Source organism: Lates calcarifer, linkage group LG21 (assembly GCF_001640805.2).
Source record: "Lates calcarifer isolate ASB-BC8 linkage group LG21, TLL_Latcal_v3, whole genome shotgun sequence".
Classification (NCBI taxonomy): Eukaryota; Metazoa; Chordata; class Actinopteri; family Centropomidae; genus Lates; species Lates calcarifer.
The window spans coordinates 21,459,906-21,477,703 of record NC_066853.1 but is presented as its reverse complement, the minus strand read 5'-3'; the positions used below and the strand labels follow the sequence as shown (position 1 = coordinate 21,477,703).

General features: G+C 40.0%; 2 protein-coding genes across 2 annotated transcripts; one reads left to right on the top strand and one right to left on the bottom strand.

The window, feature by feature from the left end:
- The first annotated feature begins 656 nt into the window (after positions 1 to 656).
- Positions 657 to 4,635, top strand: si:dkey-182i3.11 (leucine-rich repeat-containing protein 15). Its single transcript, XM_018665479.2, has 3 exons — positions 657 to 933; positions 1,503 to 1,742; positions 2,422 to 4,635. Exons 2-3 carry the CDS (start codon positions 1,527 to 1,529, stop codon positions 4,291 to 4,293), a joined length of 2,088 nt encoding a protein of 695 aa, XP_018520995.1. The 5' UTR covers positions 657 to 933; positions 1,503 to 1,526; the 3' UTR covers positions 4,294 to 4,635.
- A 167-nt stretch (positions 4,636 to 4,802) lies between these two features.
- Positions 4,803 to 17,789, bottom strand: LOC108876111 (zinc finger protein 850). Its single transcript, XM_051065556.1, has 12 exons — positions 17,583 to 17,789; positions 15,879 to 16,218; positions 15,088 to 15,150; positions 13,270 to 14,741; positions 11,752 to 11,892; positions 10,721 to 10,819; positions 9,616 to 9,835; positions 9,194 to 9,264; positions 8,557 to 8,682; positions 8,024 to 8,303; positions 6,886 to 7,631; positions 4,803 to 6,188 (listed from the first exon to the last, which is right to left on the bottom strand). The coding sequence occupies exons 1-12, from the start codon at positions 17,694 to 17,696 to the stop codon at positions 5,922 to 5,924; spliced, it is 3,939 nt and encodes a 1,312-aa protein (XP_050921513.1). The 5' UTR covers positions 17,697 to 17,789; the 3' UTR covers positions 4,803 to 5,921.
- Between the last annotated feature and the right edge of the window lie 9 nt (positions 17,790 to 17,798).

The window sequence follows — 17,798 nt, the reverse complement described above, 5'->3', positions numbered from 1 at the left end:
ATGTTACATAGTCATTTTATCTACATAGCCCAGTATCACATACCACAAATTTCCCTCAAGGGACTTCATAGTCATACAACACACAACCCCCTCTATCCATCCACCATCAGTTCAGATGAGGCAAACCTCTCCAGATGAACACATGACTGTGTATTCAAACCATGGTCAAACAACTGTGAACATTACAAAGAGGGACCTGTGTCATCATGTCACCATCATGGCACTTTTAAATACAATGTTTTCTATTTTGCTATTTATATGTCTTTTAAATTCAACATGCATTGATGCATCCAAGGCACCATAGTTTTCCTGGATCGTGGTCTCTGACTGAGAAGCCTCATGGTCAGTGCCTTGGAGCTTTGCACATGGTCAGTATGACATATTATGACCAAACTACTGTACTACTACTTTTTGGGGCATTCAGTTGGCTAATGGTAAGGATGCATTCCACATAACTAAAACATGAACTACAGTGAAACCAGTCTGGTTTTCTATTCTTACATTTGAGAAGGGAAGTGATATACTGAGGGAGCTTTTGCATGAGGCCTTTATGAATAAAAATTACATCATACAGTTGTCTTCTTGCTGCTGGTGAGGACCAGCCTACATTTTCATATAGTACTCAGTATTAAGTACAATATTTATCTCATATGACAAAGTACAAAGTACAATGATAAATCTAGTATTCTAGTATCAAAGTACCTGCACTGTGTTCAGCAGACATTTGACACAGACGTGAGCCTATTACCACATTGGTTTGACCAGAAAATAGTTTCCTGTTCTTTGCAGCTGTTCAAGGAAAATGCACTTCCTTTGCAGCAGATAAATGTATAAGAGCAACCTCCACAATCACGTACAAAGACAGTCTGCAATCTCAGTTGTCAGCAGAACCATCCTGCAACAGAAACCTACTTCACTGCCTTCACATCAGTGGTAAGTTTTGATTTAAAATCAAATTTCAAAAAAAGACTAACACCTGAAAATCTTTTACTGAATAGATTATTGTATAAGCCTGTATAAAATATTAATCTTGAAGCTATTTAAATTGTAATTAATACAATATATATTTTTATACTATATAATTTTTACATAAATAATCATTGTTTGCAAAAGTGTTAAGATTTTTTCATTATACAATACAGTAAAGCCTTTTAAATAACAACTGATTTTCATCCATTAGTGTGTCATAAAAATGTTAACTTCTGTTTTTGCCTAACTGTGTCTTCACAAATCATGCAAATCATGATGGTTCAAGGAATACAAAATGAAAAAACAAAAAACAAAAAATCCCTTCAGAACATAAATTAAACACTGTAGAGAATACTTAGGACCAAATATTAGGTGTAATGTGAAATTTAGGCTGTTTTAGATCAGTGATTTCTAATTTACTTAATTCTTTCACACCTTGATCAATTTAAAACATTGATCTAATTTTTTTGTGGCTGTATAAAACACTTTTGAATGAAACAACATTGTAGTGTTTCATTTCTCCTGTTCTCCAGGTTTGTTCTCTGCTGTAGTCAGCCATGCTGGAAGCCTTAACTCTGGCCTCCCTTATCCTCTTGGTGTGGGCATCAGACCTCTGCCCCCCAGCCTGCCAATGTCTGCACAACCTGACCTCAATTACATGTCAGGAGAAAGGATTGGACCTGATCCCCGAACTGCCCGAGGACGCTGAGAAGTTGTATATCTCATACAACAAGATACAGGAAATACCCAGGCGTGGGTTGGAGAAGCTGCGGGTATGAAACATACAGCAGACTGAAAATGACACGCTTTTGAAAATAAATGGCCTGTTTCTTAAAGACTCCTGCATGCAGGAAAGTCCCATGTTACATTTTTTTTTTTTTTTACATTCTTTTGGGTGTTTCCTGCAGCACAACAGTAAGAAACTGAACCCACAATAAAGAACCATACTGGTGGTTTAGCATGGTTTGACATATTAGCTAGAGATTGTGCGTGTTTCATCTTGCCATTATTTTTAAGTGCTCAGTTGTTTCATAGAGAATAGAACCAATGGCTGCCTCAAAGAGAGGTAATCAGTCTTAAAATTAGAATTTAAGTATGTGATTTATAGCTGAAATAAGCAACATATAAACAGTGAATAAACAAGAGATAACATGTTAATTAGTGGGCCAGTAGATTTAATTTCCATCAGACAGATCCAAGTTCTGTCTAATGATATGCTAGGCTAAGATAATGGGAGTGGTCTTGACCTTCCAAGTGAGCAGATTTCTCAGAATGTCAAGGTTTTGGCTGTGCCTTTTTTTAAAAAAAAAAAACACATTTTCAGCTCATAGTCTTATCTTTTTTGAAACAAATACCCCAGTGCTTCCAGCATACTTGTCTTACATTGATAATGTGAAGTTTTATTTCTAAACAATTAAACATTAAAAACTTTTCACACCTGATATCCTGTAGGACTTGGACCTGACTAAGAATGAGCTGAATGTCTTCCTATCACACAACCCAGTTTGGCCCAGTATGATGAAGTTGTCCAAGCTCTTTCTACGTGACAATGGCCTGAAGTCTCTACACCCTGATCAGTTCCTAAACTGCACTGCTCTCACCTTACTAGACCTGAGTGAGAACCTGCTTGAATATCTACCAACCGGATTCCTCCATGGATTAGCTAATCTGAAGATACTGATTATGAACTTTAACCAGATTAGAATGTTACAGGTTGGTGGACTGGAAGGAGCCTTTGCCCTTGCCAACCTCCACCTCAGCCACAATAACATAACAAAGATAGAGGAAGGTGTTTTCAAGAACTCCACTACGCTAAAGATACTTGTTCTGTCACATAACAGAATCAGGAGTGTGGATGAGGCTAGTTTCAGAGGAGCAACAAATCTCCAACACCTTGACCTGAGTGGTAACCTGCTGATCACTGTCCCCACTGAGGCACTGAGGGATGTAAAGAGGCTCGAGCTTCTGAATCTACAGACTAACAACCTCAGCAGCCTTCCAGTGGACTGTTTCTCTTCACTTAGCCTGCTGGATAATCTGGACCTGAGCAACAACAAGTTGACCACTGTGTCTGAGGGATCACTGAGAGGTTTGACCATGCTGAGTGAACTGGACCTCAGTGTCAACCTCATAGATTCTCTTCCCTCAAAAGTCTTCAGCGACCTCATCAGCCTTCAGTCACTTGATTTGTACAGGAACAGACTGACTTCTCTTCCTCTAGACATATTCAGTAACTTGACCAATCTGCAAAATCTTCAGCTGGACAGTAATCAGATCTCTGACCTTCCAGATGGAGTATTTGATTCGCTGTCCAGACTCAATGAGCTACAGCTGTCGTACAACCGCATCCTGGAGCTCCATCCTGCTCTGTTCACCAAGCTCAAGTCACTACAGAACCTGTACTTGGAGCACAATGCTCTGAGCCACCTTCCCAAAGGACTTTTCCACAGGATGAATCACCTCAGGGAGGTAGACCTCAATGACAACCATATCAGCTCTCTACACCACTCAGTCTTCCATGGTTTGGTGAGAGTACTTTCACTGAGGCTCTCCAATAACCACCTCTCTTCCTTACACTCAGATCAATTCAGAGACCTTATTGATTTAAAAAAATTAAACCTAGATGGAAACTATATAAGTAAACTTCCTACAAGCCTGTTCATGAATCTAACAATTCTTACAACACTGGATCTGAACAACAATCATCTCTCAGAGCTGTCTCCTGATGACTTTGTAGGGTTAACCCACCTTAAAGAGCTCAGGCTGAACTTCAATCAGCTCCATGACATCCCTTTCAACACCTTCCATCACCTCCACAACCTCCGCAGGCTTCTGTTACAGAACAACAACCTGAGTAGTTTGCATCCTCAGCTCTTTGCCCGGCTTTTGAAGCTAACAGAGCTAAACTTGGGTGAAAACAAGCTGGATCACCTGCAGCCCGATGTTTTTCAAGGACTTAGAAACCTCCATAAATTGAGTTTGAAGTCCAACAAGCTCAGAGCTATGGAGAATAGGGTTTTAGAGCCTTTGAAAAAGCTTAAAGCTGTAGATCTGTCAGATAATTTGTGGGAATGCACCTCTGTACGCATTCTCTACATCAGCTGCTGGGTCAACATGCACAGAGACAAGCTAGTAGATCAGCCTATCTGCTTCTCCTATTCGCCATCAGACTCTGTTTCTGAGGATAAAGTGCTCCTAGACCCAGCAATGCCTCCCCTGTTACAAGATTATTGCATTTCAAATGCTACAAACTCATCATCTTTGTTTCTACTAGAAATATTCAATCTGCTCATGATGTTTTTCATAGCCATCAGCCCATCATGACATCCTTTGGTTTGTGGTTTCATTCTCTGTAACTGTTTTTTCTCCTTTCTTTGCGTTTCATGATTGCTCTTGGTTTTAAAATATTTGTCTCTGAATCTAGTACACTGTAAGTTTGAATATCAATAGATGCATTGATGTGTTCATAAATGCTGTCAAAACTGGCTTGATGACAGGGGAGTAGTTTGTGAACTGTTGAGTGTGCTTGTGTGTGCATCCAGTCGTGTCAATATACCAGTCAAAAGGAGAGAGATTTTACCCTTTTTAAGTGTCTTACAACACATTATTAAAGTCAATGAAAGAAAAATAAAACCCCACAAAATTTGAATTTCAGTGTTTATCATTTTGACTCACAGTCAAAAAGCTGAGATGTAACAAATACACACCCCACAGGAGAAGTTACAGATGAAACATTCTTACAAAATGACTGTTTGTCTGTTTGTGTATTTTGTCAATCAGCCTATCAGTTCTTCTAATGCATACAAGACAACTTTGTTTCCAAAAACTCACAGTTGTTTTTCAGTAATTTATTTATCACCTTAAATTATGTTTGGAAAAAGACAGATAATGGTTTAACCAACTTGAAGAAGTCTCAAAAGTCCTAAAACTTAAATACGGTTGTTTAAAATCCTGAAAAAAGCTAAACACAATAAAATCAGTTAGTCACACTTTCATAGTCTTTATGGATCAGGGTTGGAATTTAACAGCTGCCAGGAAAATACTGCCAAATTTTAACTGTGGCTGGTAAGGTTGTTCATGCTACTTCTAGTAAAACTAGGACTCTGAAAGTAATGAGAATGTACTGTAAACTTTTAAATCCATTTGCCACATTGGTCATTAGGCCAAAAGTTCTAGATCCTGTGTACAATAAACCTGTATTTGAAAAAGTCTATTAATTGGGTCTGCTCCGATACAAAAATATAAAATTCACATCCATTCTGTTAGTCAAAAAACAAGCAATTAGCCAGTCCATTTAATTCTAAGGGGCAGTTTAAGTTTTTTTAGTAGCCTACACAGCCAATCTTCATTGAGAAGTCTGTTCATTCAACTGTGCTCAGACCTTTCAGACATCTACCAGCACACTCTGTTCACAAATGCATTCAGATAGAGGACTAAAAGGCTCTTGGTACATGCAAGTTCCTCAAGTGAAACCATTATATTTTTCAGTTATTCTTTTCTCCCTGTCCAACTGCTCTCCTTAGTTTTGACTATTTTCTGTAATTTACCGGCAAATTCTTTCTTACATGATCTCAGGATTATTAGGTGTACTCCTTATAGTTGATTGCTCTTAAATGTTGTTTTTCCAGTATCTTTTTGAAGAATATCATACCTGTTTCTCCCACTGCAAGTCTGTCTGAAGAACAGTATTAGGTAAATATCTGCAACTTAAAACACAAATAGCTGCTCACCCAAGGCTCTTAAACCGTTGACTGTGATAGTATACACAGTAACTGTCTCCACTAATTTATTAGTTCTCTCATCTGAACTCCACACTGAATCTATACTTACCACTTTCCTTGACAGCTTAACAGTGAAAATCCTAGTCCATCCATTTATTTCTCACCAGGCACAAAGAAGCTTACGCCCTCTGCTCTGCCACCAGGGCCACCAGGTGTCTTTGCAGTTTCGCATCAGACGTAGAAACACTTGTGGTCCTTCAGGTTCCTCAGGTAGGAGAAACTCTTCCCGCACTTGTCGCACATAAACTGTTTCTCCCCAGTGTGTATCTGCTGGTGGGCCTTAAGGCTGTTGCCCTGGTTGAAGCTGCGTCCACAGGTGTCGCAGCTGAACGGCTTCTCCCCGGTGTGGATACGCTGGTGTCTGTTCAGGTTGCCCGTGTTGCTGAAACATTTCCCACATGTGTCGCAGCTGAACGGTTTCTCTCCTGTGTGAACGACCTTTGGAGGAGAGAAGCTTAAAAAAATTACATCCACATCTTTTCAAACCATCTGATGTGTTCAAAATACTAATGGCTGTGTGTGCCTGGCCCTGAAATTATTCTCTATCTTAATAGTTAAAGTCAGTCTGTCTCCTGTTTAGAGAATTAACTCAGCTTATATTGACATAAAACTTGGTGCACAAAATGGGTCAATTTTAGAGCATTTTTTGTTTCTAATTTACACTACCAGTAGCATTTGACAGGAAGTGTGAATATGTAACCACATAAAAGAGCAATGACGGGGTGCCTGAGTACTCCTTTACATCATAGCAGCAAGGTGCGAACTTCATCCACTACATGTGGCCAAAAACAAGTATTATGAATAAATCAAAAAATCATATTATAATTTTTTATCCAAATTGGTAACACCACTATGTCACCCTTACATCAGGTCTGTGTATCCTTATCCTGTTTATCAATTTCTACTGCACAAAATTAAATCTGTTGTGGTTAATGTGGTCTAAATCTTTGACTGCTTAATGCTCTTTTTTGGGAACTACTTAGAAGTTTTGAGAGTGCTCAAACATGTTGTTACAAGCAACACATTTTTATTTTCATGCCAACTACAAATGACAGGGATGAGGATATCTTTTCTCCACACAAGAGAATCCGTTGAACCTGTGCATTATGGAAAAAAAGAGTCAGCATTAACCTACCTGATGCGATTTAAGGCTGCTGTGCTGTGTAAACATTCGACCACAGATGTCGCAGGAGAAGGGCCTCTCCCCGCTGTGCGTCTTCAGGTGAATCTTCAGGTAACTGGACGACTTGAAACTCTTCCCGCAGAGCCCACAGCTGTGCGGCCTGTCCACTGTGTGGTGCTGCTGGTGCGAGCGCAGGTCGGTTATGGAGCTGAGCCGTCTGCCGCAGAGCACACACGTGCACGGGATGGTTGCCGCGTGCGTCTGGAGGTGTTTGCGTAGCGAGTCGACGCAGGCCACTGTTGTGCCGCACGCCACGCAAGCCAGTGTGTTCTCGCCTGAGTGAGAGGTCTTCTGGTGCATCTTCAAGGCGCTCTTCTGGATGAAACACTTGCCGCAGGTCTCACAGCTAAATGGACGCTCACCGGTGTGTATCCGCTGGTGGCCTTTCAGGGTGTCGGCCTGGTTGAAGCTTTTCCCACAGGTCTCGCACCTGAATGGCTTTTCCCCCGTGTGTATGCGCAGGTGACGCTGTAGGTTGCCTTGTATTGTGAAGCTTTTGTTGCAGTACTGGCAGTTATAGGCCCGCTCTCCAGTGTGGACCATCTGGTGCATTTTCAGGCCGTGGGCTCTGTAGAAGCTCTTCCCGCACTGTTCACAGCGAAACGGCCGGACCTCAGCGTGGAGGCGCTGGTGGTTCCTCAGGAGCTGCTTCAGGGTGAAACCCTTCCCACAAACCTCACAGGTGTGTGGTCTCTCACCTGTATATGGGAAATTGTAGTGTTGTTACACTGACAGAATACGGCATACTGCAGGCGTCATGGGTAATATGCATTTTTTTATCTGCCCTAATAAACATCTTTATGAGCACAAATCACATGACTAGATGTAATGTGAAAGTAGTCACTTGCACACACCAATACAGAAAAATTATTGCCCTTTTCTGCAGGTCTAATTATCTTTTAGCTCCTACCATTTTGTCTTAACCAAATTTTAGTGTATGGTCTGATTGCTCCCATCAACCCCATTTCCAGCAACAGCAGGATCACTACCAAGCCAGGAATACAAATGAATGTGTAAATATGATTCCTATGTAGGTTTATAAGGTGAACAAACAGGTAAACAACTTTATAAGGTGATGTCACACACTCACCTGTGTGCAGTAGCATGTGTGCGTTGAGGCTGCGCTGGAATGAAAAACCTCTGCCACACTGAGAGCAATGAAAGGGCTTCTCTGTGTTGGCTCCGTGGACGGCTTGGTGGGCTTTGAGCTGCAGCAGCTTGGTGAAGGTTTTCCTGCAGTGTTTGCAGCTCAGAGGCTGCTGGTTCTGACTCTCCTTCTTCGCCCGACCTCGGTGAGACTTGGGCTTCACAACGCGTTTAGGTCTCGCGGTGTATCCTGGGTCGCCATCGTCTAGATCTTCTGGCTCTAGCTGACAAAAAAAATTTAGGTTTTCGTCATTCATTTCCTCTAACCAGGTTTTTCTTTTCTTGATTTTGGTCATGGTGGGCTGACGCTTATTTCATTATACACGGGCTAGAAAGCAGTATTCTCTTTTACCAGGTGTAGTTTATTACATGCTTTCACAGACTGGCCTTTAAGACACAGTTTTTAATTATGAAAAGCATGTTAAACTCTTCAACAGACAGAATACACAAAACTATTGAGATAATCAAGAAATCAACCTGGTAGTCTGGATCGTCATCGTCGTCTTGACCCACTTCGTCTCTGCACTGACCAGAATCAGAGGATACCTGGTCAGCCAACGCTTCCAATCCTTCCTCCTTTATTATAACTGGCTGAACACTGTCCTGTAAGGAAGGCAAAATAAGGAGATATGGACATATTTAAAAGTGTAAATACCTACAAACCCTCTTGACCCTCTCTGCAGTTGTTTCCATTGTTCAGTCCAGTCCTCACAATTCCAATACACTGGTATTTCAGATGATACTCTGGGGGGAAGACTTATTGTAGAGAGCCTTGACAGATAAATGAGTTGTTACCGCAGCAGATTTATACCCATGTTCAACAGTCACATAAAGGTGAAGTGTTTGGGTGTCCACATATTTTTGGCGATATGGTTTACTAATAAAACCATAACCATAAATCCATATAAAAATAACATCACTTTTAAAAAAACGTACAAACAGCTTAAGTATCAGTCTCTGACATTTGCTTATTTACTCTGGTTCATCAGCTGTCATTAATAAATGTTAATGTAGCGCGAGGGAAAGAACAGGAAATGAGAAAAAGAGACCAAATAAAACCCAGTTCAGCCTCAACAGAGGATGAGCATCAGTGTGAGACAAGACAGGAATTTACCTCATAAGTTCTGCCTTTCCACAGATGAATTATAGGTGACCTTTTCACTCCTGTATCACCACCAGCCACAACTGTGAAAATTCAAGAAGTTATTTATTAGTACTTTTATGGCTATTTCTGCTTGATCAGATCAAGTACAAGGAAGACAGAGAGCAAAGACAGTGGAGACATGAACCAATTTTCAGTCACAGCACACTACTGTGTCAGCTTCCTTTTGGTATAGACTGATCTGTGTAGCCTCTGTTACAGTGTTAAGAGGAGGAAAAACAATGTCATTTGAGCTTTATAACCTGATTTTTTTTTAACCAAGTTCTCCTACTCACTAACATTCAACATTTGTGATGATATAGGCAACACTCCTGATTTATCGCTCAGTGTTTAGTTGAGAAAAAACAACACAGTGAAAGGACAAGACTCATCACCTCTGCGACTCTTCCTCCCTGAGCGGTGGCCGGTCTGGACAGTCTCTCCTTCTGCTCCACTTGTCGGAGCCCTCCTGCCCTCCTTCTGTCTGCTGCCTCCCTCTGCCAGCTCCTCTGCCTCGTTCTGACCTCTGCTGCCTTCTAACACCAGCTTCAGCTCCGCCTCTGCCACCTCCAGCCTCTTCCTCAGGTCCTCAATCTCTGCCACACCCTGCGACACCTACAGAACAAAAACACACAAGCTTTTTAAATAAAAATCAAGACAAATCAGGATTTATTGTGTGTGTATCTATGTTGTTTAACACTAGGCTCGGGCAATATGACAATATGACTGTAAGATATTTTTCACACTGTTTATAAAGTGCTCACATGCTGAGATTTGCTCAGATTTTAGTGCATTGTGGCATTTATTCTTGATATTGGCCAGATTCAAAATCAGCACTTGCCTGGGAACGGACCAATACTGTGGAACATCTAAAGCTAAAACGATTATATGATTAGGTGATTAGGTGAAAGTTGACTAACCACTGAAGTCATTTGTCTTTTCTTTCATGTCACAGTGATATCTTTGCCTTTTAGACTATTGGTTGGAATAAAACAGCAATTTAAGGAACTTTTGGAAATTGTAATGGAAATTTTCTGATGTTTTATAGACCAAACTATTTCTTAAGCGATTAATTGAGAAAATGAAGTATCAGTGTAAGTATCATTAAGTAAGTATCAGATCAGTAAGTATCAGTTGCAGCCCAAAAACATCTTTATAAAAAGGTCTATGTAGGAAGACATAAGTTCTATCAATGTCGTTCCTTCTTACACAGATAAATTAGTGACCCTGCAGAGCATGTGGTACCATATCTGAAAAAATGCATGTCATGTACGGATACATTTCAAATTTCTTTCTTAATTTCGGTGTAACAAACATGAGCATGAACTAGAAACAAACTTCAGTATCATTACAACATGCTGCACTATGCTGTCATTATGATATTATGTCATCCATTTGCTGATAACACTAGATAAGGATGCAATAAGAAAACCTGACTGTAGATGATGACTGTAACGGGGCTTCTATAGACGAACATATAAATGCAGTCGAGTGACGTACTTCTAACCGCAGCAGAGAAGAACATTCATGGAAAAGCTGGCAGATCTTCTCCACAGTTTCTCGAGCCAGAGACGTCATGAAGACATTGAACTGGATCACCTGATGGGAACAATACAGACCCCTGTTAGAGGGACTGGGTGAATACTCACCAGCAGAATGAAGGGTGAAAAATGAATGGACTGTTTCAGATAATCAGGGAGAGTAACAGGCACAGTCTGGGAATCTAAAATGATTTTCCAACTTGAAATATGATCAACTCATTTCATATCAATACAATGCACTTGTAAAAAGGGAAAGAGCTTATTAATCCTATCATATATTTCAGGAAGATACAATGAAATGATCATGAGGATATGGTGAAATAATACAATATTATTATATTGTTAATATTTTCTTACTATAGGACCAATTAGGACTATTCTTATTTTATCTTATGTGGTATATATCTACAGTACTCGAGTAAATGTACTTTCCATCACTGAGTAGAAGTATAAAGTATGTTAAAATATTATCAATTATTCATATTAGTTAAATACATTTTAAAAATTGCGCCTGCGTTTTAGTCAGACATCTTATAATCACAGCAGTTTTAAAATATTGACTGACAAATTGATCGTGGTCCTGACAGGTAATGATAAGCGAAACCTGTAGCTGGAAACGTTTCTAGACATACAGCAAATAGATAGGCCTGGGCCTGCTGTCCTACTCAAAATGGCGACCGAAAATGGATTCTTTTCAGTTGTTGTGGTATCCGATCGTTCACTCTTGCATGTTAAAATGTATTCACTCAGAATATACGACCCGCTGTGCATATAAGACCTGCTGTCAGTAGTAAACAGAGTTTAGTCGTTAAAAGCTGACTAAAGCAGCTAGCTAGCTCTTCTATTTCTATGATCAGCTGGTTGTCTGGGAGGGAGCGTCAACACAGAGAGGAGGATTGAACCAGAAACAACAACAACAATAACAACAATAACAACATCACCGTTCACATTCAGTTCACCGAATGTAACCATTAAGTTAGCTTAACGTACCTTTTCTTCCGAGCATCCGTGAATGTTTTCAGCCGTAACTTTGGTCATTTCTGTGACAGTCGCATTGACCATTATCTCCAAAATGGAGCTCACCTGAGCCTCCAAATCTGACATGCTGACGAATTGATATGTCAGCTGTGACTACTGTGGCTGTCCGGTGATTTTATACTGAAAGCAAATAGCTTTCGGAGCTACAATATTGACGATATAGTGAAAAAAAAGAAAAAAAATCGTACCACTCACAACACGGATCCGACCTTCTTCTTCCCGGTCGCGTTTTTCAAAATAAAAGCACGTGCACTAAACTAAGGTCCCCTGGGACCTGCACCACGAAGCCAGTTCAACCTCTAGGATGGGAACCACGAATTAAGACTAATATGATATGAGATAAAACACCAGAAATAATTCCCAAATAATAAAGTATGGCAAAGAAAATACAGTAAGAGTGAAAGAACCGTTATAGGGATCTTCACTATGGACTATTTTTTTCTTTTTTTTTGTCTAATAATGAACAAACTATTATGAGTTTTTTTATTATGATTATTTGATGCACATAAAAAGGTCTAATACTGTCAGACTGTTTCTACCTTTATAATAGAGGAAAGAGGAGAGAGGAGGAGAAAAGTAACAAATGTCTGATGGGGTTCTGTCCATCTGGCATGTGTCCTTTATAATCATGGAAATAATATTTAACAATATGTGGATTATTTTACACTAAAAGACAATATATGGTTTCATTTTTATTTACAATTACCATCACAAAGTCTCTTGATGTTACTCTGAGCTTCATAAAAGCATCAACATTGCTAGGAACTTCTGTTATCAGTGGGTCAGACAATTATTCTCTTTAAAATGACTGTTTAAAATGTCAGAAAATAGTGAGATATCTCCATCATTATTCCCTGAAGCTCATGTTAACACATTCAAATTGCTTCAATTGAAAGAGCAAATAGTGACAAAACCTAGGATTTATCATTTATAAAAATTGTTACCAGTTACATTTCTCAACTAAATCAATCAACAACACTACTACACACTACTGTTTTATTCCCACTTCTTATGGACATGACTGATGATGTTTTGACCATGGATTGTCTTTTTTAGGGAAATAAAAGGAGGTGAGGAAGTAGTCCATGTAATATTGCAAATATTGCTTCAATTTATCAGTGTGATTTGAGCTTTAGTTTTATTTTGAACGTTTTTATGGGAAGCAACAATATGGCATTGTGTCTGCCTCATAGACTGTGAGCAACAATAAAAAAGGAGCAGTAATATTTACAGCACTTCTTGTTGTTAGTATGAACTTCTCAAGTCCCTGTCGAGTCTGAAGTGGATCAAATGATGGATCGGTTGTCGGTTGTTATTTTTAGTTGAGGACACTTCAAAGTTTCCCTTGTCTATTTTGGTTCTAGACTTCTTTAAATATCCAGGTCATTTCAGGACTGACTGTTAAGTCCTGACAGTAAATTACAACTTAAGGTCTGCAGCAGTTAAGTGTCTTACTGCAGTTTAGTTTCAGGATGTTGTGAGTGTGTTCCCTAGCATTTTCTGATATTTGTCAGCACAGTTATGTCTCTTCAGCAGCCTTGAATCTGAAAATCCAAGTCCACAGCTGCTGCAAGAGTACGGTCTTTCTCCTGTGTGGACCTGCATGTGAAACTTGACGTGTCCGAGCTGCCTGAACCTCATCCCGCAAACTTCACACTCGTACGGCTTCTCCCCTGTGTGGATCCGTAAGTGTCTGAGGTAGTTTGTGTAGATCCTGAAGGCCTTGCCGCACTGCTCGCATTTATGTGGCTTCTCTCCAGAGTGCTGCAGTTCGTGGGACTTCAGAGCCTGTCGGATGATGAACCTCTTCCCGCACACGTCGCAACCAAATGGCCTCTCTCCTGAGTGGATCCGCTGATGGTAGTCGTATGTGGCTTTGTAGAAAAAGGACTTCCCGCATGTTTGGCAGCTGTATTGTGTCTGACCTGTGTGGATCAGCTCGTGTCTTTTCAGTGAACTCGCAGTGTCGAAGCCCTTGCGGCAGGTCTTGCAGCTGAACGGTGTCACATCTACTGTTGTTCTGTCCCGTCGACAGATAACTCTGCGGTTACCTCGCTCCCGAGTTCGTCTTCTGATGACCTGCCCATGTCTCTCATCATGAATTACTTTCTGGTGTTTCTGCAGCTGGCAGTTGTACAGAAAAGTCTTTCCACACAGGTCGCACATGAACGACTTTGAAGCACCGTGAAGAAGCATGTGTGCTTTCAGCTTGTTGTCCTGAATGAAGCTCTTCCCGCAGACTTTACATTTGAACGGTTTCTCACCAGTGTGGATGCGAATGTGTCTCTTTAGGTTGTGTTGAAGAGTGAAACCTGCTCCACACGTCTCGCACGTAAACGTTTTCCCTCTGTGGACAGACTGGTGCGTCCTCAGTGACCTCCTCTTTATAAAAGCCTTGCCGCACTCTGTGCATTTGTACGGGTGCTCTCCAGTATGAATGCTTTTGTGGCACTGCAGGGTGAAGGCGTACCTGAAACTCTCCCCGCACTCCAAGCATTTGTGTGGCTTTTCGGTGGTGTGGACCACCTGATGAGCCTGCAGGTTGTGCTTAGTTTTGAAGGCCTTCCCACAGGTGGAGCAGATGAACGGTCTCGTGTCTGTGTGCACGAGCTGATGGGTCTTCAGATGCATTTTTGTTTTGAACGTCTTGTCACAGAGCTGACACTTGAAGGTGGCATACTTCTTCTCCTCGTGGCGCAGCAGGTGGTACTCAAAGGTTGACGTATTCCTGAATTTTCTCGAACACTGGTTGCAGGCGAAAGGCCTCTGCTCTTTGTGAGTGTTCATGTGCTTCATCAGATGAAACTGCCGGCTGAAGCTCTTGTTACACACTTCGCATACAAACATCCTCCCTTTCTTCTGGACTTCTGCTTCCTGTGTGATTTGGCTGTGAGTGTTTTTGGTTTCTGTCACGTTCGTAGTTGAACAATCTTCTGCAGCATCTAGACAGGAGCGTAAAAGATAGAAGTTACCACAGAGGTCCAGAGTAACAGCACTACAGAGCCAAAAGCTGGATTTTTTTGTTATGGTAAAAGGAAAAGTTTTGATACATGTAATCATCACTTGAAAGAACAGAAAATGCTGAGTTTCTGAAGCCACAGTTAACTGCTACAATCATCTTCCAGTTGTAGAGTAATGACTGATTACATATGATAACTTACATAAGGAATAAAGATTATGTTCGGATTTGAAATGTTGGACCACACATCATGTAATGTATTTACACTTTATTCACACGTTTACTGGAGTCTTGTATTATATGTAATTTTTATTACTATTTAAAATCACCATGTCTAGTTGCTGGTGAGGACTCAGCTTCAGAATTCACCTCCTTCGTTGCCTCTCCACCATCTGAACAAGAAATTAATAGTCAAGAATACAAACAAATAACAAATACTGCAAATGCTCTGTTCCTAGTAATAATACAGAATCATCTGTCTGAGTCTAAGTTTCCTCTAAAACTTGATGATAATAATATTTTCTGATGCGGTTAAATCATAGCACTCTTAAACACTGCTACTTCCACAAGTGCTAAAAACATGGTTTCACAGAGAACACTTTTCTATCAGATCTTCACAGGTTCAACTACTCTTTTCTAGAAACAGCAAAAACAACAGCAAATAAATGTGTTGCACTGTCCTATTTGTATGTATTTGTGGGTTCCCTGCTCTGTCCTTTATTACATATAAATTTAATCACTGCATGGTCACTGTACTATGGTAGTTATTTGATCTGTGTGCTACAGTTGTTATCCTTAAATCTTTGCATTATGTTTATGAGAAGTGAGTTGCAGTAATGCAGAGAAATGCAGAGTAATATACAGAATTTTATGTGCATATTATTCTCCATATTTGCAAAGGGAGATGCAATTTTTCTACGATTACAAATTAATGAGAACACCTGACCTGCTTCAATAAATAGTGTCACTGCTTTGAATGTCATTTTAATTCCAATTTGCTGTAATTACAGATGTTATTTCTTTTTGTAGACCACATACTCACTCAGTCATCCTGACTTCCCTGCTTGCAATATTCAGGTTTCATGTTTTTGTGTGGTTTCCTCATTTAATGGAAACTTACCAGCATCACACGCACTCTGCATCCCAGCAGCAGGCGATGATTTGGTTACTCCCTCTGTCACTTCATCTGTTTTTCTTTTTAACTTCCCAAATGGCTTCAAGGTGAAAATCAACCCACTCTGCTCAAACAGGACCGGGCAGCCGTTCAGGACATTCTCTCTCCACATTCTGGCATTTTCATAGTTTTCAGTCATAGTCTTCAGCTCGTTCTCCAGCTGTCCCACTTTGGTCGACAGAGTCTTGTTTTCGATGTGCAGCAGTGAGGACAGTTGGGAGAAAATGGCACTGATCTTTCTTGTTGCCTCTCGTGCCAACATTTCCACGATACTGTCAAAATCTGGCTGTGAGGAAATAAGGCCATCATCACCATTTATTATGACAGATCTTTTAAATAAAATAATCTGATGTTGATACCAACTGCTAACAAAATCTGTCAAATTAATACTTACTATGAACGGGTAAAATTTAATATAAACAGGTGGTATGATTGCAGGATAATATCAAACCATCATACTAAACAGTGATTATTGCCTTATAAGGCTTTCAACTGATGATCAAATATAATTCACTTAGTACTACAATAACTTTAGCATAATACTTTATCAGATCACAACTAATCTGGAGGATGAGGCTCTTTACGGGTAGACTGTATTTAGACTTAACATCAGCAAAGCACACACTCAACAACTGCTTCACAGTCAAATAACATGAAGACAAGTAACCAAGAGGCATTTTCCAGATACATTATTATAATTATTATTATTGTTGAATAACACCACTGGACCTGTGACAGAAGAGTGTTGGAGTTTGAATTTAACTTTTGGGTCAAATAAACATGTTAATACAAGCTATGATTACTTTTATGACTAGGGCTGTAACCACTCATTTTCATATTTCTGCCAATTATTTCTCAGTTAATTGGTTTGCTAATAAAAAGAAGAAAGAAAGAAGAAGAAGACGAAGAAACACCTGACATCTTCAAACTTCCTGTTTTTTTTTTTTTTTTTTTGTTTGTTTGTTTTTGTTTTTTTTCCAACCCTTGGTCTTAAATCTCAACATCTTCAGTTTACTATCATATGAGACAAACTAGCTGTAACCGACGAATGTTACTCATTTCTCTCAAAAAAATGGTTAATTGATTATCAGCAGTTACCAATAAATTGATGAACTAATTATTAATTAACAACTCGTTTCCTACTCAGGGGGATAAAGCAGTAAATCACTTGAGGAAAGAGAAAGGGAAAGTTGACAAAGAAACTGCTTCATAAACCATACTTTTAATTCAAATTGCATAGTTTACAAAATTTCCTTTAGAGCCAATTCACCGCCCGTATCACTAGATGGCGGTAACGCACCCTGTTGTTATCAGGCGCAAAACAAACAAAAAAAACATATGCAAAAAACCAGTCAATTAAAAAAAAGTATAACTAGAAATACCCATAATAAATGCCTGAACTAATATCTAGATACCGATGTGTAACTTTTCAGTTACGCCGAACTTATTTTTGTTCAGAACTTTTATAAATACGGCTACTTGCTGTAAAAAACTGACATTCCGCCATCTTTGATACGTAGTCCCTCTACGTGATTTTATCCCGTCGATCCAATCTCCCCCAACCACAACATCTCCGACTCACCCTTAGACATCAGCAATCACCAACGTCTTGTTGAACGGTTACAACAATAACATAAACCACTCACTCACATTACGTCTCAGATTAGGCTCCTTTGTGGACTTTCCGATAACATCAACAGCCGTCTTTATGACAGTCTCCATGATGGACTTAGTTTCTGAATAAAACACTGTATTTCCTGACATTTTTCTTTCAAAGTTTAAAGCTGACGCTTTCACCTACGGAGACAGACGGCAGCGCAGTCGGCGCCATTGGTTCCGGAAATGGAAGCGGCACGTAAGGTAAAG

Excerpts from the sequence above, each read along its gene's own strand:
- LOC108876111 (XM_051065556.1), bottom strand. The coding sequence starts at position 17,696 with ATGTCAGGAAATACAGTGTTTTATTCAGAAACTAAGTCCATCATGGAG. Across the intron at positions 14,742-15,087 it reads CTCACCAGCAACTAGACATG|ATGCTGCAGAAGATTGTTCA; the intron begins GTGATTTTAAAT and ends GCTCCTGTCTAG. Across the intron at positions 6,189-6,885 it reads GCAGCCTTAAATCGCATCAG|GTCGTTCACACAGGAGAGAA; the intron begins GTAGGTTAATGC and ends TCTCCTCCAAAG.
- si:dkey-182i3.11 (XM_018665479.2), top strand. The coding sequence starts at position 1,527 with ATGCTGGAAGCCTTAACTCTGGCCTCCCTTATCCTCTTGGTGTGGGCA. Across the intron at positions 1,743-2,421 it reads GTGGGTTGGAGAAGCTGCGG|GACTTGGACCTGACTAAGAA; the intron begins GTATGAAACATA and ends GATATCCTGTAG.